This window comes from Apaloderma vittatum, unplaced genomic scaffold (assembly GCF_000703405.1).
Source record: "Apaloderma vittatum isolate BGI_N311 unplaced genomic scaffold, ASM70340v1 scaffold34718, whole genome shotgun sequence".
NCBI classification, from domain to species: Eukaryota; Metazoa; Chordata; class Aves; order Trogoniformes; family Trogonidae; genus Apaloderma; species Apaloderma vittatum.
In genome coordinates, this window is record NW_009730823.1 from 23,211 (window position 1) to 48,406 (window position 25,196).

General features: G+C 36.5%; 1 protein-coding gene across 1 annotated transcript in view; it reads right to left on the reverse strand.

Moving 5' to 3' along the window:
* SYNJ1 (synaptojanin 1) overlaps positions 1-24,996 on the reverse strand; it is a gene marked incomplete at its 5' end in the record, with an annotated part of 46,068 nt that extends 21,072 nt beyond the window's left edge. The window contains 17 exons of the mRNA XM_009874928.1: positions 519-597; positions 1,410-1,625; positions 1,754-1,871; positions 2,129-2,285; positions 4,507-4,665; positions 5,964-6,156; positions 6,545-6,685; positions 7,838-7,922; positions 8,050-8,241; positions 13,100-13,265; positions 16,355-16,507; positions 18,317-18,398; positions 20,406-20,575; positions 21,946-22,042; positions 22,632-22,693; positions 23,480-23,563; positions 24,771-24,996. Of these exons, the coding sequence (XP_009873230.1) occupies positions 519-597; positions 1,410-1,625; positions 1,754-1,871; positions 2,129-2,285; positions 4,507-4,665; positions 5,964-6,156; positions 6,545-6,685; positions 7,838-7,922; positions 8,050-8,241; positions 13,100-13,265; positions 16,355-16,507; positions 18,317-18,398; positions 20,406-20,575; positions 21,946-22,042; positions 22,632-22,693; positions 23,480-23,563; positions 24,771-24,996 (2,380 nt within the window). The remainder of the gene's footprint in view (positions 1-518; positions 598-1,409; positions 1,626-1,753; positions 1,872-2,128; positions 2,286-4,506; positions 4,666-5,963; positions 6,157-6,544; positions 6,686-7,837; positions 7,923-8,049; positions 8,242-13,099; positions 13,266-16,354; positions 16,508-18,316; positions 18,399-20,405; positions 20,576-21,945; positions 22,043-22,631; positions 22,694-23,479; positions 23,564-24,770) is intronic.
* Positions 24,997-25,196: the final 200 nt, after the last annotated feature.

The window sequence follows — 25,196 nt, forward strand, 5'->3', positions numbered from 1 at the left end:
TCTATAAAAACTTGAACATGAAAATTAAAATTTCTACAGAGATTAAGTACTGGCCCTACAGAAGTTAATGAGAGCTGAAACTTTGACATTTTAAGGTGACTGCAGAACAGCAGTGATGAATTTCAGATAACCGCAGGCTATAAATACGATAAACTGGTTCCTACTACAAACTCAAAGTTAAACTCTGCTTTTTAAATCATTTAAAAAAAACACCAATGAAAAAATCCCTCATTTGATGAAGATGCCCCTCAGTAAGGGATCTTCATTTTTCTAATAGCTCTCCTCATAAAAATAAAGTTTGATACTTCACTCAGCTGGCTTTTGAAACTCAACATAACATTATGTGGCTAAGAAAAGTAAAAAACCCAAATATCAGACATAACTGTCTAGCACAGAACATGAAAAAATGTTTAAGAATTAAAATGCATCAGTCAAACAAAAAACCCAAACTACCCAAGTATTCTTTAAGAAGGTGGATTTTCTCTTGCTATATGAAAGTTCAGTAATTTTTACATTACCTCAGTACCATTCAAATTCATAGCATTCAAAGCAGAGCTTCCTTCCAAAAATGTTACCCACATCTTGTCTTCCACAAACCTGCAAAATCCATTTGAAACAATAATTAAAAAACTTTATCCTACCTACTAACTTTTGAAGCTTCTTAAAGGTTTTTCAGTGTTTCATTTGAAGGAGAAAAATTACTTTTTAAAGTTCATTTAAAAACTTATAACTGGCTAACAAGCTTTAACTGAATGTATCCTTGTAAAAAAAAGAAAACACAAAAAACCCCAACAAAAAACCCAAACAAAAATTAAGTGAAAACAAACCAGAAAAGTATCACACAGTGAAAGCACTGTCATTTAAAAAAAAATATGTGACTACAGTTACATATTCAATAGTAATTGTGTGGCTTACAGGTTAGATATTTGTATTAGGTGCTCTGTGTAACATCATACTATGGACTTGGGACTATGCTCCTTAGTATTCTGAAACAAAACAAGCCTCCCCAAAATCGAACAAAACACTACAACACTTATGGTGCAATTAAGTTCTTAGTGAAAATGTAACACTGATAGGAATCCTCTCATGTTCAGTTCATTTAAAATGACTAACCTAATTTAAGAATACAAAATTACATAAACAGCAAATTTTAACTCTGAATTCTGACAAAGTCAGTATGATACATTACCTCAAAAATAAAGATTAACTGGAAGAATTACGTCTGAAAACTGAGGCACATACAGGTACGCAAAACTAATTTTCAGCCCTAAAGATACTGAAGTTGAAATCCAAATATTAAAAATGAAGCAGATTACAACTGAGAAGTCCGCTAAGAAAGTAACTGTGTTCAGGAAATAAGTGGGAACAATGAAGAGGCATAGAGATTAAAAAAAAAAAATCATTTTAACCTTATAAGTATAACTTCACCATAGCTTGCAAATTTTTGAAGAAGATCATCAATCAAGTTATCATCGAAATAGTTTTCTTCTGCCGAAGAACTTCTGATGGAGACCATTACAGTACCATCAGGTGGTCCTTGCGTTGCGATCACCTCCTTATAAACTTTTTGTCTCTCTTCCGCTTCAATTTCAAAGATGTCGATGTCAATCAATGCAACCACAGGCCTTGGGGGACAAAAAAAAAAAAAACCACAAGAAAAACCTGTAAGCAGAATATCTGAGCAACAAAATATATAAACATGAGTATTACATTTTCAGTGATTAAGAAGTAAGGTATAAAAGAAAACTGAAACCTGTGATCAGATGTTTTCAGTTCTGCTCGTCCGTAGTGCAACAAAGTACCCGGATTCCACGTATAAGGGACATTACTGTCAGTGTGAAAACTTGCATTCAGAAGATCCAGGTCTTCAGCTACATTCAGTATTCATGAAAACAAAAGGGGGAAAACACAGTGGTTGCAAGAATACGCTTTAAGATATGAGCTATTTATAAGAAGAAAAAAAAAAGTAAACTAAAATCAAGTGTTCTACAGAAAAAAAACAACCCAGAAGTTCTTTTTGAATTACTGAAATATCAGATTCTCACACAAAGTCAGTGACAGAAGTTCAGAATCACTGGCACTGTGAAGCAAGTTAAGAGAATATTTTAATCTAAGGAAGCACTCCAACCTGATCGGTCAAAAGGCCATTTTCTTCTTCTCCAAAGAATACGATCTGTCCATGCCGGTGTGCGACATTTTTCACTGGTGTCATAGTCATCAGAAAACAGATCATATTTGTACGTAGGAGCAAAATTTATCTTCCCTTCCAAAAATCCTCTAAAAATCTGTAAGAAACAAAGCAGTTGTGTCATGCCAGAAGATAGAAACAGATGGGAAACAGCTTGAAACTAATCAGAATTCTCTTTTCTAACAGTGAAAACCTGTATAACCATCTCAAAAAAAAGAAAAAGAAGAAACACACAAAAAAAGGTCATTTGATAATACGAATCCTTCTTCAAATTTTATCTGCTCAAAACATTCCACATTTGCCAGTAAGACTAACTAGTGACCCAGACAGATCATCATTAAACAGAACTATGTCAACATTCATATCTTTAAACCCAGGCTCAGGAGCAACCTTCTGTTCCTCCAATGTCATTTAGAACTTGAGGTCATCCAGAACACAGACACTGTCCAGAGTACTTTAATTAGTTGGTTAGTTGCTCATGTGTCAGCAAAAGTTAGGAATTAAGGTTTATATTTTATGTGCCTATCTGAATAGGCAATGTAAGATGCCCCACCAATAAACAAGAGTTAAGGGGGAAGAGGAAAAAAAAAAAGCCACACAAAAAATCCAGTCTTAAATACGTTCAAATATGACCTGAAAGAGCATGTAACAGTAAGAGAGATAAAATCTCTATTTCATCCTAAGCGACTAGGAAAATAGGATAAGAAGAGATACTATGTGAAACTATCTGCCAAGGGTACATATGCTATCTAGAGATACAAAGTCAACAAAAAGGAATTAAAATCCGTTAGGTACTTTACAACATAAACAGATACAGCCAGCTGATACAAGACCCTGGAAGGCCAGTAGATTTGCTCACTCCTTTAAGTGTTTAAACTAGACATAAGCTAAAACCCTTTAGTTAACCTAACCAGCTCCAGTCACAAGCCTAATTTTCTACAGGCAGTTTTACTTCACATCAGAGATCTGTAAAATATAAATCTAACTTTGTTCTTACAGTCAAGTCTGCGTCAAATGACAGGTTAGCCTGCTTTTCTTGTTGGAAAGATAAACTGAAATGCAGTCAATTTAAAAATCAATGTCAGAGGATCCACAACTTCTGAGACTGTTTATTAGTGCCTTTGCCTTTGGTAACTACTTCCCATGTGTGGCCTGATCTAGTTGAGAGGCATCCCTGCCCATGACAGGGAGGTTGGATTAAATGATCTCTAAGGTCCTTTCCAGCCTAGGCCATTCTATGATTCTGAATCTACTTTTACAACAACAGTCGCTGTGCAAACACCTCTCTTGAGCAGAAGATACATCAAGTAACAGTCACAGGTAACAACTGTGGAGCAACCCTCATTAGTCAGCTGACATCTCCTGCTGCCTAGCCAGACACTTCCAAATAACAAAATATTACCCTAAAATAGTACCTCCTCTTCTCCTCCTAAGCCAACAGACTGGGACTTTTCCATATTCTGTTACATAGATCTTTCCAGCTTTATGACTGTTGTAACTGTCCCCAAGCCCTCAGGCCTCTCTGGTTTTGGTTGAATTAACAATCTGTCTGCCCAGTTGAACGTGTGTCTCTTTCTCTAGGAACTGGGCTGTTAAAAAGATAAAATAAAAAAACTGGCCAAGTGTTTTTCCTCCTGTTCTGGTGCACAAGACACCAGCACAAAATGCTGGCAAGCAGACAAAACTAACAACAGAGGAATGCCTCTCATTTTACCATCTGTGGTATTCCCACAAAAAGCTGGAAAGACAGAATACACACTTCCACATAAAATTTGACTCATTATAAATATTCCTTTAATTCTTATGTGCTGCTTCCCAAGAAGCCCCAAAAAAATCTCAAATTCGAGTTTCCTTCAGACTTTGTTATTCCATGATTTTTGATTTGTAAGTGAAAAGGGTACCATTTGGACTATCCCTTTTTCCAACAGAATGACAGTAACAGCATTTGACCTATTACTGCAGCAATTTAAGATAAACAGTAACATTGCAAAATAATGTTTCTAAATATTTTGTAAATAGTTGTACCTGATAAAAAGAGAAATATTGCATTGAGTAAACTCCAATATGGCCTTCTAAAACAAAATGGCAGTTTCGTTTTCTTTCCTACAGCTAGTACCTCTATTTGTACCGCTGCCTCTTCAGGTCAATTACTATGAATAAGTTACTAAATGTCATGGTGTCCTACCCTTCCATATCTCTACCTAGACAGAAGTGATAAGTAAAATATGCTAAGGGTACAGATTTACAGCAGCATCACAGAAAATTACTAAAGCGACAAAGAAAAAATATTCTTAAGTGCAGTAACATTTTTAAGATACCTGTCCAGAATTTTTCTGATTGATAAGTTGGTCTCCTGCTATAAGAGGATCCCAGTTCTGCTGTCGTATTAGCTCCTTGACCTCCTCATTTGGAATATCTATTCGATAATTAAAGTCACCACACCAAAAGATATAGTCATGGGAAAAGAGCATTCTTCCCTACAAAAGAGAACCACACAATGAAATTAAAACCAACCAAGTGAGAGATTTACTGCTCCCAGGTGCAGAAATTCAGTTTTTAACTGTAAAACATAAATCATTTGTAGTTGATGAGGACAACTGAAATACATGTTAGTATTGAGCGTTCACATGGTGAGATCAACACAGCTAATTGTATTCACACACACAGAATACGAAAGCAGTAACATTTCTCACGTAGTTTGCATTTCTGAAGAAACATGAATCATCTAAACTGGATTCTAAAATTCTTCATCATTCTATTTCTGTTTTAAAAGTCTGCTCTGAGATGATGACTGCTACCTATGTCACAAAGAGCTTGCAAAGGAGAGCAAAACACTACCCTGGGATCTTGTGACACAATATCCTGGCAAACCGCAAATTGAGGGCTTTATTATTCAGATTTAACTGAAGACTTTCAGTTACATACAACTTTCATGGCTAGGAAGCGACAGAAGGACTCTAAGTCTAAACACAGCCTAGGGTTTAAAGTGAGAACTTCTACTTTTGTTTTGATTTTTCCATTGTCATTAAGTAAATCAAAGCAGATACACTGGCAGGGGAAAACAGCAGCATTCAGGAAACTGTTTCTGGGGACCACAAGAATACAGTACTTTCAAGAAAAAATGAAATATGACCATGGGAACAAACTTAAAAATTAAAAAACCATGTAAAATAAGATGTCAGACTCCTGCATAGCGCCATAAAAACTATAAAAGGACAGTCTGACTACAAAATTTAATACAGCTTTAAATCTCAATGAAGCATTTCATTGCACTGATAAAATTGTCAAGTATTTACTTGGTGTTCGGTAATTTATGAGAATATGGTACAGAACTGTACAATGCAACCTGACAAAAATGAGCAAACAAGAAGCTAAAATAAGTTAGCAAGAATCATTTTTGCGTACTGAAAATAGTGCTGTTTCCCATGAATTTTTTTTTGTCACAGGTGATTAAATCCCACGTCTGCAGAAGTTCTACTGCGTGTCAGGAATCTATAAGGTCTCACTCCTACGCTAAATCATTGAAACCTAATGCAAGTGAATTCATGTGTCATCATATCTATCAGCCATTGCACTGGAAAGGTCTACTCTTCCTGCAGTCATCTATTTTAATAAAAATTGTGGCAACGTAATTAACTCTGAGACCTCTAACTCAAGGAAATTTGATTGCCACAGGAATCTGAAGAGGGGGAAAAAATAAATAGAGCTTTTGGATGACATTGCTGGATCTCAAAGAACTTCTCATTCATTATAGAATTTGAAGATGGTTGCTTACCATTGGAAAACTGAGCTTGCGAGCTATTTCTACGAAGTCTTCGTTTCTCTCTTTAACTTGCGATTGCCCTGCAGCAAAATGACTGCAGACAAAGCAAAGACTGGATGTATGAAACAACATCCGAATTGCTACTGCACCTTTATTGCCAGTGGCTCCTCCCATGCCAGTCTTTACGGTATCAACAGCAACATCCCTAAAAGAGTTAAACAACTATTAAATCTTCAAATACAATGGCACAGAAGTTAACAACTTTAAGTATGTCTGAGTGTGACATTATGTTGGTAAGAGAATATTTTCACATTGTTCTTTCAGCAGTAAGGCCACTGGGAGATTTTCAAAAAATGCCAGTGGCTATCTAGTAGGTAACAACACGACACTTCAGCTTTTCAAGCTTTCTTGGCAACTGATGAGGCATTTAAAAAACCCTAAGATTTTATAAAGATTTTAAGCAACCAGTTCCCCAGAAGACTGAACAGCTCTTTTAGAGCTCTATATGCTTCTTAGGGCCCTTGTATGTCAGCTTGCAATACAAAGCAAAAGGAAGGTGACCCAATTTGGGGCACAGCTGTGTGTTCACTGACCTGATAAAAGGAGCATGCTGGGGCCTGATGAACACAAAAAGGCAGACGCCCACCAACTGCTCAGAAGCCAGCAGCACATACTTGTAATCTCTTGATATAGTCTTCTGCAGTTCAGCAGCCCAGAGCTTCTGATTGGTTGTGCTAGCAGCAAGAATAAAAATAGCAGTTTTAAAACAAATCAGGCATCTAAACTGTTGATTGAGTTGAATAAACTTCATATCAGAACCTTAATGAAACCTTGGGATAGTAAGCCAAGGCCAAGTTGTGAATGGTGCTCAAATGCCTCCTAGCAGAGACACAGGCACCTGACTGTCATGACATCATTATTTCAAATTCAGCTTCAGAAAACACCGCATCACTTTTCTAAACACCACAGACAATGTTAGGAGCCAGGGCTATCTTTCCTGTGCTTCCGAGGCTAGACTAGAGGAGCAAAACCTAAGAATTTTTTGAGGGAGTTACTTCCTAGCCTAGAGCTCAGTCAATACCGAAAAACAGAGATGTCCATGGCCTTAGATCAAGAAGAAATTTCCTGGGAGAACTAATAGACTATGGCTTTCAGAGCTAGCATTGGATATAAATGGAAAACAACAGACCTGGAAACAGCATTAACCAGACACAGTGTGAAATTAGTGGGTGACAGACAGACAGACAAAAAAATGGACAATGTGAATACATTCCTAGGACTACATATAAAGACTTCATCACTGGTATCACCCACTACTGGTAAAAAACATATTTTCATAACCTGCTCTGCTAGGGGTGAAAAATCTGAACTCCAGGACAATATATAAGTGTAATCCATGGAATGACAATAAAAGCTCACAACCTTGCTTTATACAGATCAAAATCTGATGCAAGACACTATATAAAGGCAGACCAACAATACATGGTTTTAGAAGGAATTTCACAGGACTCACTGGTCCCAATAATAGGAAGGGCACAGAAACACCAGAACACTACAAACATTGCAGGTAAATTCCTTCAGTGTTAAATGAAGGAAAAGGCTGCGGAGCTGCTGAAGGTGCAATCCAAGTTATGGACAAGTACTGACTGTTTGAATCCTTGAGATTACATTATACATGATCTAAGATATCACAGATTTGCTAGGGAAAGCTGAGATGAAGCCTATAATCCTGGCACACAAACCGGCAGAGAAAACTGGAACACAGTCAAAATTATTCCAGACTAATCACATCCATTACAAAACAAGAGAAAAAAAAATTAAATAATATTTTACACAAAAAATACGATCATCCACTAAACTGGTACCATACAGATTGTAGCACATACCTGGCATTCACAATGTTTCCTGCATTTAACTCCACCATTTCTTCAAATCCAATGGCAAATATGTCTACAGGCTTGCTTTTGCGGTCTACAATTAACCATTAAAAAAGTTATTTTGTCACTGATAATTAAGAACCAAGATCTCATAGATCTATTTTAAAGTTTACGATCTTATTGTGTTTTCAAGAAAATATTGACAAAAATACAAATCCTACCTTGGAACTCATGAATGCCAGCTAACTTTGGTGCATCTAGAAGCCAGTCAGTTAGAGTCTGATTTCTAAAGGCAATACTTCGAAATTGCTTCCCTCCATTCACGTTCCACGTCCCGACGCAGACTCTGATTTTTTTCGGTTTTGCATACTTATAGAAGTTTTCACACATACTCTTTAGTACTTTCACAGATGCTGTAAGAACAACATTTGAAAAGATATTATTTTTATATAGAATGTTTCTTTGAAGAACTTGGCAATGAGATCTTTCCCTTTAGAAAATAGCAACAAACCCATGCCGGGACATATAGAAAGTTAAAATGTGAAAGCAAGATGAATGTAGTCTTTCATACGGGAAAGCATATTTGCAGACATATTACTTCACTGGGTAGCAGCAGTAACTTGCTCAAAGTAATATATATACAAATAATATGTAAAAGAAATAAATATCTGGCATTCTTCCACTATATCTGTGATTCTCTGTGGAAAAGAGTATTTTTCAAACATGCCAACACAGATATCTACCTCATTTTCACAGATCATATTTAGGAAATTCAATCTCCTTATAAAGCAAACTTACAGATATGTTAAGTTCTAGAAGTGCAAAAATAACTGATCAGATAAGGCACATTATTTGATCATATTAGAGTATAGTTATTTAAACCACAAGTCTGAATTATTTTTTAGGCCAGCTGAATTCCTAAAATTCTGCTTGAGTGAGGACAGTAGGCTTGGATTAAAAACAAACAAATTAATTTCTCTGTCACATCAGCCTTTCTCTGTGCCTTATTTCTATCTGCCAGATGGGAGAGAAAGTAATGACCCATTTGTAAAGGAGAGAAACAAACAAACAAGAGAGATTATTCAGTAGTCAGACACTAGAGTTAGAGATATACAGATATATTTCCTAATGCAAACAAACACTTTACACCTTCAGGTAAGAGCCAGATACTGGGTCTACTTCTGAAAATACCTACCACTAGATAACAGTCAAGTCAAGAAGTTAAGCAAATGCCAGAAAAGCCCCCAAGGGTCGAGGACAGAAGCTACCCAAGCACCTGACCACTGAAGAGAATCCAATCCAAGAGATGTTGCAGCCATCCAAAGGATTAGCTGAACCCAAGGAACCCAAACCAGCATCCCAGGCTGCTTTGAAGACCTTACAGATTAGCCTTCATAGTACTCTGAACAAATTTAAAAGCAGACTTTGGATTTTCATTCTTTACTTCAGTTCCTTCTTTTTCTTTTGCAAGTTTCACAGTTTGCAGATTAATTTTAAATAATCTATATCTGCTACCAAGGAGCTTTTAAGAAAAGCTGTAAAATCAAATTGTTGCCTGTTTAACCCCGATATTGTCATGAAGTCCTAATGTGAATAATCTTACTAGGATGGAATCATACCTTTAAACTAGAAAGCTTTCTAAATTGTAGAATAACTCTTTTCTAAATTAGAATAAAGAAAAAAACAACTTATTCCAAAATACTGAGCCAACTGCTTTTCAGAGCTCCTGAGCCTCCTGCAAAAATGGTTCTCCTACCCATTTTTAGCTATTTATCAACAAAATTGTATCTCACTCTGCAACATTAAAAATTCAGTCAATTACATTTTTGGTTATTTTGCAGTCAGGCAGACATTTGGAAATCAGTTCTACAAAGGGAATATTAATTTCATTCTCCGTGGGATATTCTGTGCAACTGAACTAGATTGAGCTATTTTACTACAGCATCCAAATTACTGGAGATATGTTTCATTACATGCAATTTGTATCCAGATGAAACCCAAGGTGAAATGTTACATCAGGAAGTTAAAAAGCAGTGGACAGGTATGACTCTTCATGAGATATAAGCTGATATAGTCTAGATGGTAACACCATTAATGTGACGACGTGACTGTTTATTCCAATAAATAGTTTATTCCAATAAACAGACAAACGGCGGGGAGGAAGCTTCAAATATTTCAAGTGTATTTGAACAACAATCTATTCAACAACAAAATATTATGCTTTTTTCCAAGGACCCTCCCTTGTCAATCTTCATTACGCAAGGCTAGTGGCTACCAGGCAAGCCTACGCAGGTTCAGGGGATACTGTCCACAACTTCATTGTTCTCTTCTAACAGAAGACTTGTCTGAACAGTTATTAAGACCCTTCCTTGTTTCTTTCCCTTCTCCCATTGTATTCCCAGGTATTAAGAATAATCTTCTTTCCTCTCCCCCAGAAACTAAGCATCTGATCTGTGTTCACTGAACCTTCTTCCAAAAAGCAGTAAAATCAACTCCACTGAGGCAACAGCTCAGAAACGTACATTTAGATACTCTCAACACATAGTAAAATCTGAACATACAAGCATTATTCTGTTATCAATTATAGTTTCTGGGAAAAAGGAGATGATGAAGTGTTGCACAACTGACAACGTCTCCAGTTCTCCTTTAAAAATAAGGAATATGTATATATCATCTCCCCATACGAAGCAGCTTCATGTAAACAACTTAAGTTGCAACAAAAAGGAGAATTTCCACTAAGAATCAGATGATTTTGGAAACAAAGTTCAAAGGTACTGTTCTGCTTATGTTGCTAACTTACAATGAAAATAATTACGAGTTTTCACATTAACTTTTGCTGGGAGATAATAGAAAAACAGTCTGTATCATGCAAGAATGTTTAATCTAGAGCAGGGTAGATTCAGATTTGACATTAGGAAGTTCTTTCATATGAGTGTGGTGAGACACAGGTTGCCCAGAGAAGCTGTGGAAGCCCCATCCCGGATGTTTTTAAGGCCAGGCTGGATGGGGCCTGATCTAGTGGGAGATGTCCCTGCCCATGGCGAGAGGCTTGGAACTGGATGAGCTTTAAGGTCCCTTCCAACCCTGACAATTCTATGAAGAACACAAGGCTAACATCAAATACACTGAAGTTGCATATTTTACTGAAGAATTTAATCTCTTAACCTAAAGGAAACATTTATACAAAATAAAAATACAGAATGTACAAACCAGATAGAAAAGCAAATTCCCCTATGGATAGAATACAGCATTTGCAAAAATAAAACCCAAATAATTGGTTGCCTCTTTTTGTTGTCATGCCCAATCAGGATTGCAACATTTTTGACCCTTCATATTTTCACTTTTCTTGTATTACAGAGCTTTTCTTGGATTAATTCCCAGGGCACAGGAAAGCCAGATCCAAACACTACAAGGAAAATATGAGCCCACAACCAAATATTATGCAAATAGGCACAAGAAAAAAGCCAGAGAAGAACAATAGCTACGCAGATATTTACAGCTTAATTTACTATACTATACCTGATTGTAATGATTGCTCTGAAACTACGGATGCAGTAAGAAGGAAACAAGAAAAAAAATAGGTTTTTAGAATTTTCGAACCACGTGAAAGAACATGCTGTAATACACAATTTATTACACAACCATTTGCGTCAATTAAAGTACATCTTTTATGCCACAAAAATCTAAGAAGTTCCACAATAGTACTAATAAAGGAAGAAAAGAGAATTTTTAATACTGGCTTTATGCATTATGAAGTATCTCTCCAGTTAATTCACCATCCAGCAGACATTGCCAAGAAATTACATTCAGTGAAGAGAGATTAATGTTACTCAGCTGACAGGAGCTGCAAATATTGAGAGGACAGCTTGCATTCACAGAGGAAGTGAGAAGAAATGAAAATGACTTTCAACTAATTTTGAGGGGAGGCTGATTTAGCAGGTTTCACGTAAAGGGTAAGTTCCAATAACATGAAACCTTGTGGTAAAGAAATGAGAGGAAAACAGTCTTTCAGGTTCCACAGAAGAAATATGTAACTACCCACAAGATGAAGACTACAACTGAGCAAGACTTCTTTTTCTCAGGCCACGGATTTGCACTGAAGCTTTGACACACTTTTCTCATACAAGGCTGAGAAGTGCCCATGAGAAAAGAGGAAAAAACAAAGAAAGAAAAGGAAAAATTAAGAATGTTATCAATCCCTAATAATGGAAATAACCCACGATTTAGGACAATTTTACCTGGGATCTTGGCAAGAAGACTCAAATTTAAGTTCTGTCTTTGCCCAAGAATTAGTTTCTCTATTTTTTATATCCCAGGAGAATACTCTAAACACAGCCCTACATCTGCCCCATTTGCTATTCCCCTGCAGAAGGATGGGGTCTGGCTGCAGCCCTGGAGACCACATAGGGTACACCTCTGTCTGGGCCTGGAGGATGCTGTCATTCAGCTCCCTGTTCTGACCAGGCGGGCACACCTGCCTGTAAGCAGACCACCTGAGTCCCACAGGGCTACCCTGCCGAAGCAGAGTTTCTTATTGAAATCTCTCCTATTTTGACTTAGAATTTCACTCATGGCCTGACAAGCTTTTGTGGTACACATCTTCCTGGGAAAGGCTTTTCACACACAAAAAAATAGTAATTGTGATGGAAAATAATTCATAACAAACTTTCTCATAGGTCCTGTTATCTTAAATTTTCTTCCATTATCAAAATACCTTTTTTTCCTCAGTACCTTAGAAACCAAAATGAAGATAAATCCAGCATTCTTATCTTTGAGAAAAGAGTAAATGCTTTCTATCTAGTTTAACAACACGGTGAGAATTTTTTCATTGACATGACAGATCAAATGAAGGAAGATGTTTAGCAATCAATTAAAAAAACCTCGTGTTTAAATAAATCGTTATTTTTTTCCCCACATCCAGTACATAATTGTCATAATTAACACTTGCTAATTACGGATTAAGCACTATGGATTTAAGAACTGAACAGAACATATCTGACATACATCTACAGTAAAGTTCTGACAAATATGCTCCACAAATATTTACCTACTGCAGAACCAGACATCAACAAAATATAAACAGTAAAAGAAATCACTGCAGCATGTTAGTTTGGTAATATTAGTAAAGCAGAAGTAACTTTCACCTCTTAAGAAGCCAACAGAACATAAAATAGCATTTGTACTTTCAAATATTGCTTTGAAAACAGACTCCATACAGCTTTCTTAGACCAAATAGTTATCAGACAGTTTAAAATCCTGAAAGACACATACCGCGTAAACTGCTGGTGGTTAAGAGAGCCCGTGCTTTATCTGCTAAATCACTATTTAGGGTATTTCCCAATAACAAAACATCAATGGCCTCCTGCTTGGAGCTATCAAAAAAGTTATTTTGAATCGTTCTAGTCACAGAACGAGCACCATCCTTCAGCTTTCCAGCCTGTTAGGGAGGAACACGTATAAAATATTTTATGTTGGACACTGCTCACAATAACATTGGCAATATTCAGTAATATATTTGTCAACTGCATTCATGATTTTAAAATCTCAGGCAATTTCCTTCTTTAAGCATTAAATAAAGTCTTCTCAGCCTACTATATATGATGTGTGCTTTCCCCATCCCCAAAATGCTAAACAACACAGTAATACTTTCAAAGCAAATCTTGAAAACCAGATTATTCTAGTTTAAATTACTTAAAATCAAACAAAATACTGTAGGGAACATTTTTTTTTCTCTAAATCCTCAGTCTTCCAAAATTAAATTGATGTGGTGCCATGTTTAGACCATGACTGGGGATTTTGGACTTTTCCCCAAATAGTGAGAGACAAGCAAGCACTTGAGTCCCAATGTCATGATACATGAATACATATGTATATGCACATACAGGCACATTAGTTCAGAACTCACTTTCTGAAATATCCATGTTAAAAAAAAAAGATAGCTTTAACCTACGAAGACTGTGTAACTTTTAAAAATCACATGCAAGTCTCATGCAGTATCCCGGAAGGAACACACGCACTAATCTCAAGCGACATAGATCCAAAGGCACAGTTGTTGCACACGCTGCTCACAAGTGGTTCAGAAGAGCAGCCTCCAACTACCTGAACTAAACAAGAACCTCCAAGAGATGTACTGCTACTACAGGTACTCCCTGTGGGTCAGACACCTAAAGGATCATGTAACCAACATGCCACACAGTCTCATGCTTGATTAAAAAACCAGCAGTGTTAGTTTGGGTGCACAGCACTGACACCAACAGGCACAAAGACATTTTCTTGATTATGTGGTTTATTGTGTCTCCTGAATGTAGGTGTATTTTGCCTGTGAGGTGTATGCAAACACATGCTGATATACGTATATGATATTCAGAGTGTCATCCATCAGGGATGCTGCATGGTATGATATTATTATAAAAAAATACTCCAAGTTTACAGCTTGCGTTGTTCACGAAGGTCTCTTAAATGCATAAGAATAAAACACAAGAAAACCACGCTAATCCATCATTTAATTCTATGAATTGTACTAGACAACATGAAAGAAACTCCTCTTTTGTCAAGGATAAGTAGTAGGAAATTGGTACCACAATATTTGGAAGACAATGTGGATGAGGTGTCAGGGAGCATACTATTGCACTAGGGTTTTAATAGGATGCTCCTCCCTTTCTGTCAGACAATGCATAACTTAAGACATGATCCAAAAAAACCACACTCACCATTCACATATCAGGCAATTAATTGAAAGGAACCCAGAGAAAGCAAAAGAAAGAGTAGGTAAGGAGTTAGATGTAATGAGTATTATAATATTTCAGATAGGACTGATTTTCAGTATAGAAATGCATATTAAGACATTTAAGGTTTGTTTTTTTTCTCCCATCCTAAAATTTTATATTTTTATTTCTAAGCACTCTTGGACTTTGAAGAATCAAACTAACAAGCAAGAAATGGAAAAATGTCAACCATCAAACTTTTCATTTGAGAAATGAAAGTACAACTAACAACTTAAAAGCTACATTTTAAAATATATTATCAGAGTACTCAAAAAGATATGGAGTAGAAATCTGGCCAGGTTTCACTGAAACAATGGCAAGTATTGTACAGCTTTGCAGGTATTAAAGATCATCTTCAAAGAGATGGACTTCTGTCAGGGATGCTGTGTTTGATTTATGAGACATGGTACTCACTAATAGTTGTACCCGGGCAGGGATCTTGTGCTATTACAAAGACAGAAGAGTAAACGTACTCTGTGTTTTGAACATTAAAAGTGGAAGTAGAAATACAGCAAACGCATTTTACAAAGTAAAAAATTAAGTAGCCAAGCGAATGGCAGAAAGCTATTAATTTAGGAAAAGAAACAAGTAAGACTGAACGAGAAAGTCAGGAGAAGGGGAGACATCCCATAAAATACTCACTGTAGTTTTCCTGACAGTCTGGGTGACATTTTTGTAAGAAAATAAAACTAAACATCTTTAACCAAAGTTCACTCTATTTTAAAATGCAAGCAGCTCCCAAATGAAAAAGTCTTCTATGCACCAGTTAAGAGCAGAACAAGCAATGAGTCTATTTTACTTATTTTCTTTTTATGTAGATTACTGCAATATCTTGTACTTGTGTAGAGAAGGACCCTGATACGGTTTGAATGAACAAGTGATGGTAAAATTAAAAAAAAAAAAGTCATGGTAAAAACACTCGACTATGAGTACAGAGCATATAACATGGAATGAGAAGCAGCGCATACTTGAATAAAAAGAACAGTGCGAAAGGAAATTCTTGAAGGAACTAAAAGCAAAAATCGCTATGGTTCAACATTTGTTTGCGTTGACAAACCCACAAATAGAGAATTATGGAAAAAAAAAAGCAACACTGTTAGAAGTAAAATAAAAGACAGCATTAGGAAATCTGAATAACTCAGGCATCCACAAAGACAAAACAAGTTGAAGAGAAACAGAGCATTACATTGTCATGTAGTACCAAATTGTTATCACAACATTAGAAAGTAAGATAGAAGCAGAATTGGGATTTTTTTCAGTAATCGCAAAACTAAAAAGAAATAGTTCAACAACCATGCAAACCAAAAAGATCTGGATGCAACCTGTTTAATTTAACAGTGTTAATAAACACTAGAAGCATGAACATCCAGTGAAACACATTTCAGAAGAAATGAGATGTAGTGAGTGAAATTGAAACAACAGGAGGCAGAGATAGAGAGAGAAAAATTTAAATAATGAAAGGTGATTTGGATATACATTTTTCTGAACTATGATCTAAAGAAATCAAAGATTTGGGCCTCATCCTTTCCTACAGAATGGTGTTACCTGGGAGGCATGGGCATAGCTGAGAAAGGATATACTCAAAAAAGATCTGGTTAGCAACATAAGCAATCTTTTATGCTTATTTTTTTTTGTTTGGTTGTTTTAGGATTACAACAAAAGCACATTTTAAAAAAGAAAACCTCATAGTTGTTCTATCGATGACAAAATTTTTTGAAACCCAGACTGATACTACTAAAATTTTTAATAAAATGTTCTTTACCTTAGCTTTTCCTTCAAGGGCTCCAGTCCCAGCATAAATTTTACTGACAGAATCACCATTCACAGACCACATGGATCGGAAAACTTCCTGAAAGCGAGTAACCAACTGCGGCTTCTCAGCTAATCCTAATACCTCCAGTTGTTTTGTGAGCATCTGCAACAGTTGAAGACAACATTTGCAAACAAAAAATATTTTAATGTATTTCCTAAAAGGTACATCATATCTTTTTCAGCATAAAGACACAAAACAGAATTGTCATTTATATGTACTGCTACGAACAAACTGGCACCATGTCACGTTTGAAAGGCTATTGTTGGACATGCAACTTCAGAAGCAGCACTTCACTTTCTTTTAAAGATAGGTAGCAATACAGGGAAATAATTAAAACAGTTGTTTTGCAAATATTTTCATCTAAACATTTACTAGTTATAAGGAAAGCTATTTTTCGTTCTCAAGTGCTTTTACTTACATAATTTAGAATTAGAGCAATTCATATTCTTGCCCAAAAAATGTAGTACCAAACACACTGACCTCTATTACTTAAATGCAGCAGCAGAGCTCTCTGATCAGTGAAAACAGCAACGACTTCTGTCATTCACATTGGTTTTGTGTAACACACTGTCATCTTTACCCTTACAATCAACATACCTCAAATAATTCTCCATGACGCACAGTCTACATTAAATGCACTTAAGCTGTTTATATAAAGTGTATATAAATGTATCATTTAAAAAAAATATATTTAAAACCTTGAGGTTTTCAACAGCAAGAAGGAGTAGTCTGAAATGATGAACATAAAATAACATAAAGGCAAAATTCTGAAGGTTGGGCAGGAACTAACATGCAGAGCTGAAACAATGGAGAAAAAAGGCATTAGATCTCTCAAACTGTGTTGTATCTCCTACAGTATGTACTGATGTTGAATGTTAAGAGAAAAATTTTCAGAGTCTTCGCATGATGGTAAACAGTTGTGTATTTCATTTGACTAAAACACCAATGAACTGACAAGGGCGTTCACTTGGTAAATGCAGCAACAAAGCACTACGCACTCCAGAATCAGAAGTGTTTGTTCTACAGCCAACGGATTTTTCACTTCTCACAGAAATTCCTCCCACAGATGCTAAAACAAGAGCATTTTAATTAAATAAAACCGAGGAAACAAAAGAATAATCCTTTTACTTAGTCTGATGTTACAACACATATATTTTTTCATTACTAAACATGCTACAGATTTAATCTGTACAAGTAAAACTTAGTTTATTAAGATGAGTGGAGCTGTCAAAAGTTTTTCAGAGTTACTCTTTTGGCCAAGTCAGTACAACTTTACTCCATCAATTCCTATCAGGTTCTTGTGCTCAAGCTCAACTGTGTAAGCCTGCAAGCAAAGAAACTGTCTTTCAATTCAATGGCACGCAAATGGACTGAAGCACAGCCTTGCAGGAGGGCTGAACACCGCTGTTCATTTATACCTACTCAATCTGAGTGCGGCCAAATCCTCAACTGTGATATTGTCCCATGAAGAATTCACAGCACAGTGATGTTAAAATATGAACACACAGCACTGGCAGATGCTAAGAACACTAATCCTACATAACAAAGGACTTCATCTAAGAGAGTAACTGTGAATGTAAGTTGTTTTGTGAAGGGCTACAACACTACTGCTTCCTCTAGAATTGCAAGACTGAACCTTAACAGAAATAAGAAACTGAACCTAAAAAAAGAACAAACATGTTTTATAATGCTGCATGACTGCTGTTTAATTACAACTACTACACAGCTTCTGCTTTCGTAATTACTAAAGTCTGGTTGCTCCAGAACAGGAAAGGCATCGTGCTATAAATCTCACTGCCACCTATGAAACATTTTAACTCATCTTCCATAGGGAAGCTGATGCTACTTTTACAGCCTAATTGCTACAGAAGCATCAGGAGCAGTTGTATATCTAGACACTGGTTTTCCTACCTCTAAGCCAAAGAAAGCCTGCACACTGTTTGTTCTATCCAGACAGTCCAAGCAGTTTGTTCTGACAGTCCCGCTTTGAGATCTGTGCCAAGGACAATGAGAGACAGAAAACAAGTGAAATAACTCATTTAACACGCATATTGTCAACAAAGACAGGGACATCAAGATCTGAACCAGAATAGTAAATCAGAGTATTGTTAGTGCAATGTTACTGTCATCACAAGTATGTTTATAAATGCGTCAGCAACAGAAGGTTAGCTCCAATAACAGCAGCAAATTTTGCAGCAGTGATCACTATACAAAACTATTTTCTGCAAATAACATGAGTCGTCTTCAGTTTTTCTCAATTCTCCTTGTTTGCTTTGTTAAAGTCTTATGCAGGATTAAGTCTTCTTTTCTAACAATCCAACTAATACACTTCCCAAGAATCTCAGAGGGAAATAATAACTCTTAGTTAAAAAAAAACACTAAAAAAACCCACCAACCTATTAGGACAGTTCTTGGATTTGTCTAACTAAACTAAAAGTAACACAAAATGGTGATAAAACTAAAGCAAATTTCAACTCCTCGTTACCTTCTCTTTCCACTTCAAAATAAAAAAGTAAAATAAGTCTCTTCGCCTCAGCCTGACAGATGGTTGAGGCCCTCCGGCACTCTGAACTGCTCGCCTTTCTTTGCGAGAAGCCCATTAACTCATGCTATAGAGGTCTCAGAAGAATCATATTAGGCAACATCCAACGTTCTTCTGGCCTGGCTGTGAGTTCAAAATCCTGAACAACTCTCCCAACAATACACATTCGTTCCTTACTTTTGCCATTTCTACCACACACTTTGTCCAACAAAATCAGCACTTGGGAGATCTAACTATAAATTGCAGAAAGTTCTGACAACCTTTCCCCAAGACTACACTTTTCATTACTATCTCTGTATTTTATTTGAAACACAAAACAACTTTCTATCTGTGTTAGAAAAAAATCTGACAGTCTCCAGATGAGATGGTCCACAGATTTACAAAAATCGTCACCACGTCTTCATTAACACAATTCTTCAAGACATAGATTATTTTTCTTGTGTTCTGTTGACAGTCTTTTGGATGGGTGATAACAGTATTTCAATCTTCATCAGGACGAAACGGTGTTCTCCCAACAGGGAGTGTCACATCACTTTTCAAGCTTTTTGGACAACGGTCAGTGACATTTTGAGGTGGGACCTAAGCAATCTCCGACTAAATCTAATCTTATTCAGGCCCCCCTACCCTGGGAGATTTATTCCACAGCCAGGTTAGAGCACAGAGCAGCACTCGAATCCTCTTCTCCTCTTCCACTGCACCAGAAGATGAAATCCCACTGCACGTGCCACAATCCCCTCACTCAACAATTCTCTTTCTCATGAATCTCACTCAACAGTTTGCTCTGGCATTACTCAGAAGGAGGAAGGGTGTGGAAGGGAGAAGACCAGGAATGTTGCCTATTTTGAGCCCTGCTTCCCTTTTCCTGCTAAGCCCAGACTCCGCTTTAAGGAAAAGGGGTGGGGAAATATGGACAGAAGTACCAGCACAGCAGGACTGGGAAGTACAGAGCAGGGCAGAAAACAGACATCCCATTCGCGCTGTGGAGAGCTGAATCTCTCAAACAGGCAACCCAGGTGCTAACAGATTTAGAACAGGATTGCACTGAACATGAGCATTTACAACACAAAATGGTATGCTCCACTGCTGAGGAAAATACGAATAGCGTTATACAGGAAAATGGAAAAATATTCCTTCTTTAATCCCACATGGGTGCATCGAAGTAAAAGGACAATTGCCCATTTTCACCAAAACCATGAGGTCAAGGGCCTGAAATTAAGTCACGCCCCATCAATGTCTCAGAGACATTTTCCATTAAGTTTTTTAGAGCATGTTCAGAACGAGACAAAACTTCAAGAGAATAAGGTACTCCTATTTCAGCTGCTGAGCAACATCTTGGATACAATAAAAACACAATGAGAGACATAACATTTTTTTCTCTTATCCTCTTGCTAAGGGGTGAAAAGCATACCAGAATCATACTTTAATTTGAAGAAATTTACAGAAGTTATATACACAAACCTTTTAACTTCCTTTCCATCAAAATAAAAAAATCCACATTCTAAGAATTTCTGGACTTGAGGTTTAAGCACACTGTGCAGTTTTTCTGCCTTTCCACCTTTAACCATTTGATGATAGTCAAAGTTCACCATTTTGATATCAGCAGAATGTTCAGATGCTTTCAAGTGGCTCTGACATTATGAAGAGAGAAGAAAACAAGTATAAATATATTAATATCTGTACATATAGTAGTATAAGGTAAATAAGAAGCTACAAATGTTTTTAAAGCTGTTTTATTACCTATCCTGTTTTTTGATATGCATTCTCTTCAGTAAAATAAACCGCTTTAGTCACTACTGTTCAACAAATCACTCAGAATTGATTAATATTGCATAGAATCATAGTATGTTCAGGGTTGGAAGGGTCGCCTAGAGATCATCTAGTCCAACCCCCTGTTTTCTTTCCTTTTTCTTGTCACAGTTTGTTTCTTCCTTGCTATACGAGAGGCGACCAAGACAGCCTACAGCCTAGTGTTTAAATGCTTTGATTTGCCAAGAGCTGCTTCAGTGGAAATTCCCTTCACTAAGAGTCACCAGCTGAGGCACACCTGCCAGCAACAGGGACCAAGTAAACACTCCATCAACTACTACTGTAAAAAACCAGACAAATTATTTAGGTTGCTGTGGAGGGTGGCTTGAGCAAAACGCTCCCTAATATTCCCTGAAAAATCTGGGAAGCGCTCACATAATCTTTGTTGGCAAAGCTATGATCTGCATCGGGAGCTGACGTGCACGTGGCAGCGCTGATGTCTCCTACCAAGACAGCCGGATAAGGAAAGATACTAGTGAACGGCCTCAGATACTCAGCCATCATAACACAAAGGGAAAAGGGGAAAAAAAAAAGGAAAAGGGAAATAACAGATGGCTGTTGGTATGTTCTCTGGCTTCAGACAGAACTTCTCAAATCATCGGTATTTACAGACTACAATGGGAGAGTTATTTTTAACCTAACTAGTGGGAATTCATGAAAACGGCCACTTACAATTAACATCTTCTGAACAAACATTTCTATGCAATCATGAAGCAGCTTTTATGCTTAAATTATATTCGTATTTTTTTTAAATACTGAGGAATATACCCAGGAATTCCCAGGGGAATATTTTAAAAAGAAACATCACAGTATTAAAGGCTGCAAAGTATCATTTACTTATTCACCAATTTTATAGTGCAAAAGAAAAAGATGTATTTTTTAAATAAGTCACCAATAAGCACAAAATATGAAAATAACTGAAAATCCGTCAAGGTTGTCTAGGTTGCTGTTACAATTTTTCAGTAATCAATCTGACTATAATAAAACACAACCAACTGTATATATAGCTTTTAAAAATTCATTTCACATTATGTATTTTAAGTAATGCTTTTACGATAAATAGTTTTAACCACAAGTGGGAGTTGCTCCAGAGCACAGCATATCTATTTCATTTTTCAATGACTACATAAAAGCTTCATCTCAAACAGGCAAATTCCCAAGATACACACACTGAGAAAACTGTCACACTCACCTGAAAAGCTTTGCTGAGCATGTGCTCCCCTTCTTTTGCCCCAAGTAAATTTACAATAATTTGTTTGCCATATAAATTTTTAAGAGTTTGGAAGTGCCTGTTAACAGAAGAAAAATTCCATGCTCATCTGGCATGCACAAAATTAACACAAACACCCGCACCACCAACTGAGATGCTGCAGAAACATACTGAGTACTTTAATAGCTGCCGCAAGCCTTTTATTAGGTCATATCCAAACAAATCAATATAACTCAATAATAGCATACAGCCACTGACTGCTATTTAATTAGGATAACAGCACCAATTTAACAACATACTTTGAGTTAAACCCATAAGGCTGTGAAGGCAAAGTGCCATAGCAGTAATAAAATAAAACCATAAATTTTACTTTTATACAGCAGTTGTCAAATATAGACTGTTCAATGTAAACATGTTATAATTTTTCTTTTCAATTTAACAAAACATTTCATTATTTCAAATTTTCTTCAAACTTTTCAAGGAAGTACTCAAAGGCACAAGCAATCCTGTAGAAGTTTGAAAAAGCTTCCTAGGCAGTTTGCCGCTTTGCTGAATCACAAATTTTTATAGACAAAGCTTCTCTTTTGGAATAACATATCCCATCCCTCTGATGCATCATTTCTCAGAGGTTTGTAGTGCAGTAATAAAAATTTAAGACATTATTTCACCTGTCAAAAGCTGGTGCGTTTGCCTCAAAACCCCTTGACATTCTGACACGATGGGATCCCACCTATAACATGAAAATTACATTATATTATTTGTCTTCACACATGTGATTAATTGTTCTTCAATATCTCTTTTGACCCAAAATATGGCCTAAAAATTTATTTTAATTCCTAAACAAAATCTCAAAAATTCATTCTGCTTGCTGCAGTGTGTATTCTTTTTATAGACTTTTCTTAAATTCCTCTTATTTTCTAAAAAATACTTTTTTATTTAATATACTTAGTCATATCCTCTAATTACCTCTTGTTTTGAGTAAGAGGCATCTAAACTGAGCAGTTCTACTGCAAAATGTTTCTATATCTAGTTTAAAGAATCTAGAGTCACTGCAAGGCAAAAACCTTTTTAATCTTCCCTGTAAAAACTGCAGCACAGTAGTAGTTGCTGATATAATCCCTCTTTCAAGAAAACCGGGATGAAATTATAGTATAGTATCTCTTAATACATACTGACTTATTGAAAAAATTTATCCTCAAAAACAATTCAGAAGAAAATAGTCTCTTTGGGTACCCTTAGATAATCTACTTTAAAACAGCAATTTAAATCCAAGCAGAAAATCTCAGAACTTCAGGGAGAAAACATCTACAAAGCAAGGGATATTTAAATCTTGTGCAAAGCAGCATTCAGATACTCAGGAGCAGCAGGATTGGTGAACTAAAAAATAGCACCAACATGCTCCCAAAGCATATCCTCATCCCAATAGGTAACTGTGCAGAACAGCCTAAACATCACCGTGTTTAAAAAGACATTAATAGATCTAATTATACAGATAATTTTCCTATCTCCTACTTACCTGCAGGCCTGGCTGTTCCCAAAATAATGGAACAGATCCTCGAATCTGTATGAAAGATGACACAGAATCATCTAAAAATATCACCTGTTCAGAAAAAAAATATATAGTATTAATAGCTATTACAGAGTATAGGTTTTGGGTTCTTAGCCATAGTTAAACAAAGAGCAAATAAAATATCTTTACGTATTACACATTCCACACTACAAGCTAAAATACTGTGTTCCCTATATTTTTATCTCTATCCGCTCTGAACAATTCGTAACAGAAGTTCTGGCACTCAAACTTCCTTGCAGAATCATGATTCACAATAGATTCCGTGCTAAGAGCAACTTGTTTAAAAAAAAAAAATAAATCAAAACTACTAAGACTTTCCTGTCAGGACAGTTAAAAAGTACACCAATGCATAGAAAACAACACTGCAGCTTACTTGGAACACCTGCACAGATTTTGTGCATCAGAATCCAAAATACAATGGTAAGTACAGAGCAAAGGCAACTGTAAGTGGAATAATATGCCACAGTCATCTAGTGACATTAGCCTGTCAGAAAATTTGGACAGAGAATCTGCCACAGCAGTGTTCTGACTAAACTCCTGAAACTGGATGTGTCCCAGCAGAGCACTTCCTGGGTAAAACCCTACTGAAGTCACTTCAGCTTTGCAAAGAGTCAGTGAGTCAACCAAAGATACCCACTCACATGAATACAGGTGCAGGAACAACATCTTGCCAACTAGGTTATCATAAGAAGTGAGTAAAGAAAGGCCAGCAAAGAATGATTTAATAGTTTCTTGCGCTGTTATATCCTAACAGCAAAGTCACACAACCAAAAGCAGCAGAATTACAATGGCTTTAAAAACTACCTTTCAGAGAAGCCATGTTAAATAACAATAGGAATTCTTTGATCTTCCCTGAACCACAGGGTACCATGTATTTGCCACAACTCTATTTTCCTTGTTTCTAAGGTCTTTTACTTTACTATTAGCTCAGGCCAAAAGACATACACACCTGCAGCTCAGAAGGCTTAAAAGGAAATAGAGCCACCTACAACAGTTCAGCTTCTTAAGCTATTGAAACTCAAACTCATGCACACCCTTCCCCTAAGCTACGCTAAAAACCAAGATCATCAAATTACGTAACCTACTTAGATTCCTTATTTAGCAGCAAAGGAACTATTCCAATATCGGTTGGTTACAGACTTGACTTGTGATCTGTTGATTAAGGGCAAAAAACTATCAACATACAAGCTTATCTTGAGTTCATCAGCCAAGCAATGTGCACTGTAGTGTAACATACCTGCTCTGTTTCCACAAAATTAGCCACATGGCCATCATCGTTTGTTCCCCTGACATTAAATCTGGTGCCAGCCCGTTCACAGCTTAGCCGTGAAATGAGACAAGCCTTTGCTTGCTTGTGAGCCGCATAAATTGTCCTTATCTCCACTCCTCCACACATGAGACGTAATAACCAGTCATCGCAGTTCACACCATAGTGCTTCAGATGTAAATGTAGTGACTGGTTCCTATCAGGACAAAATACAGTAAAATAACGAGAAGGAAATAAAATACAGCTCAAAACTGTTAAGCCAGCTACAGACTTATATTTTACACTCACTACTACAAATAAGAAAAACAAAATATGCATGTTACAGTTTTATTACAAACTCTTATGTAAACATACTTGAAACAGCAAAGTTTACAAGAGATGAGCTTAAACATTTGC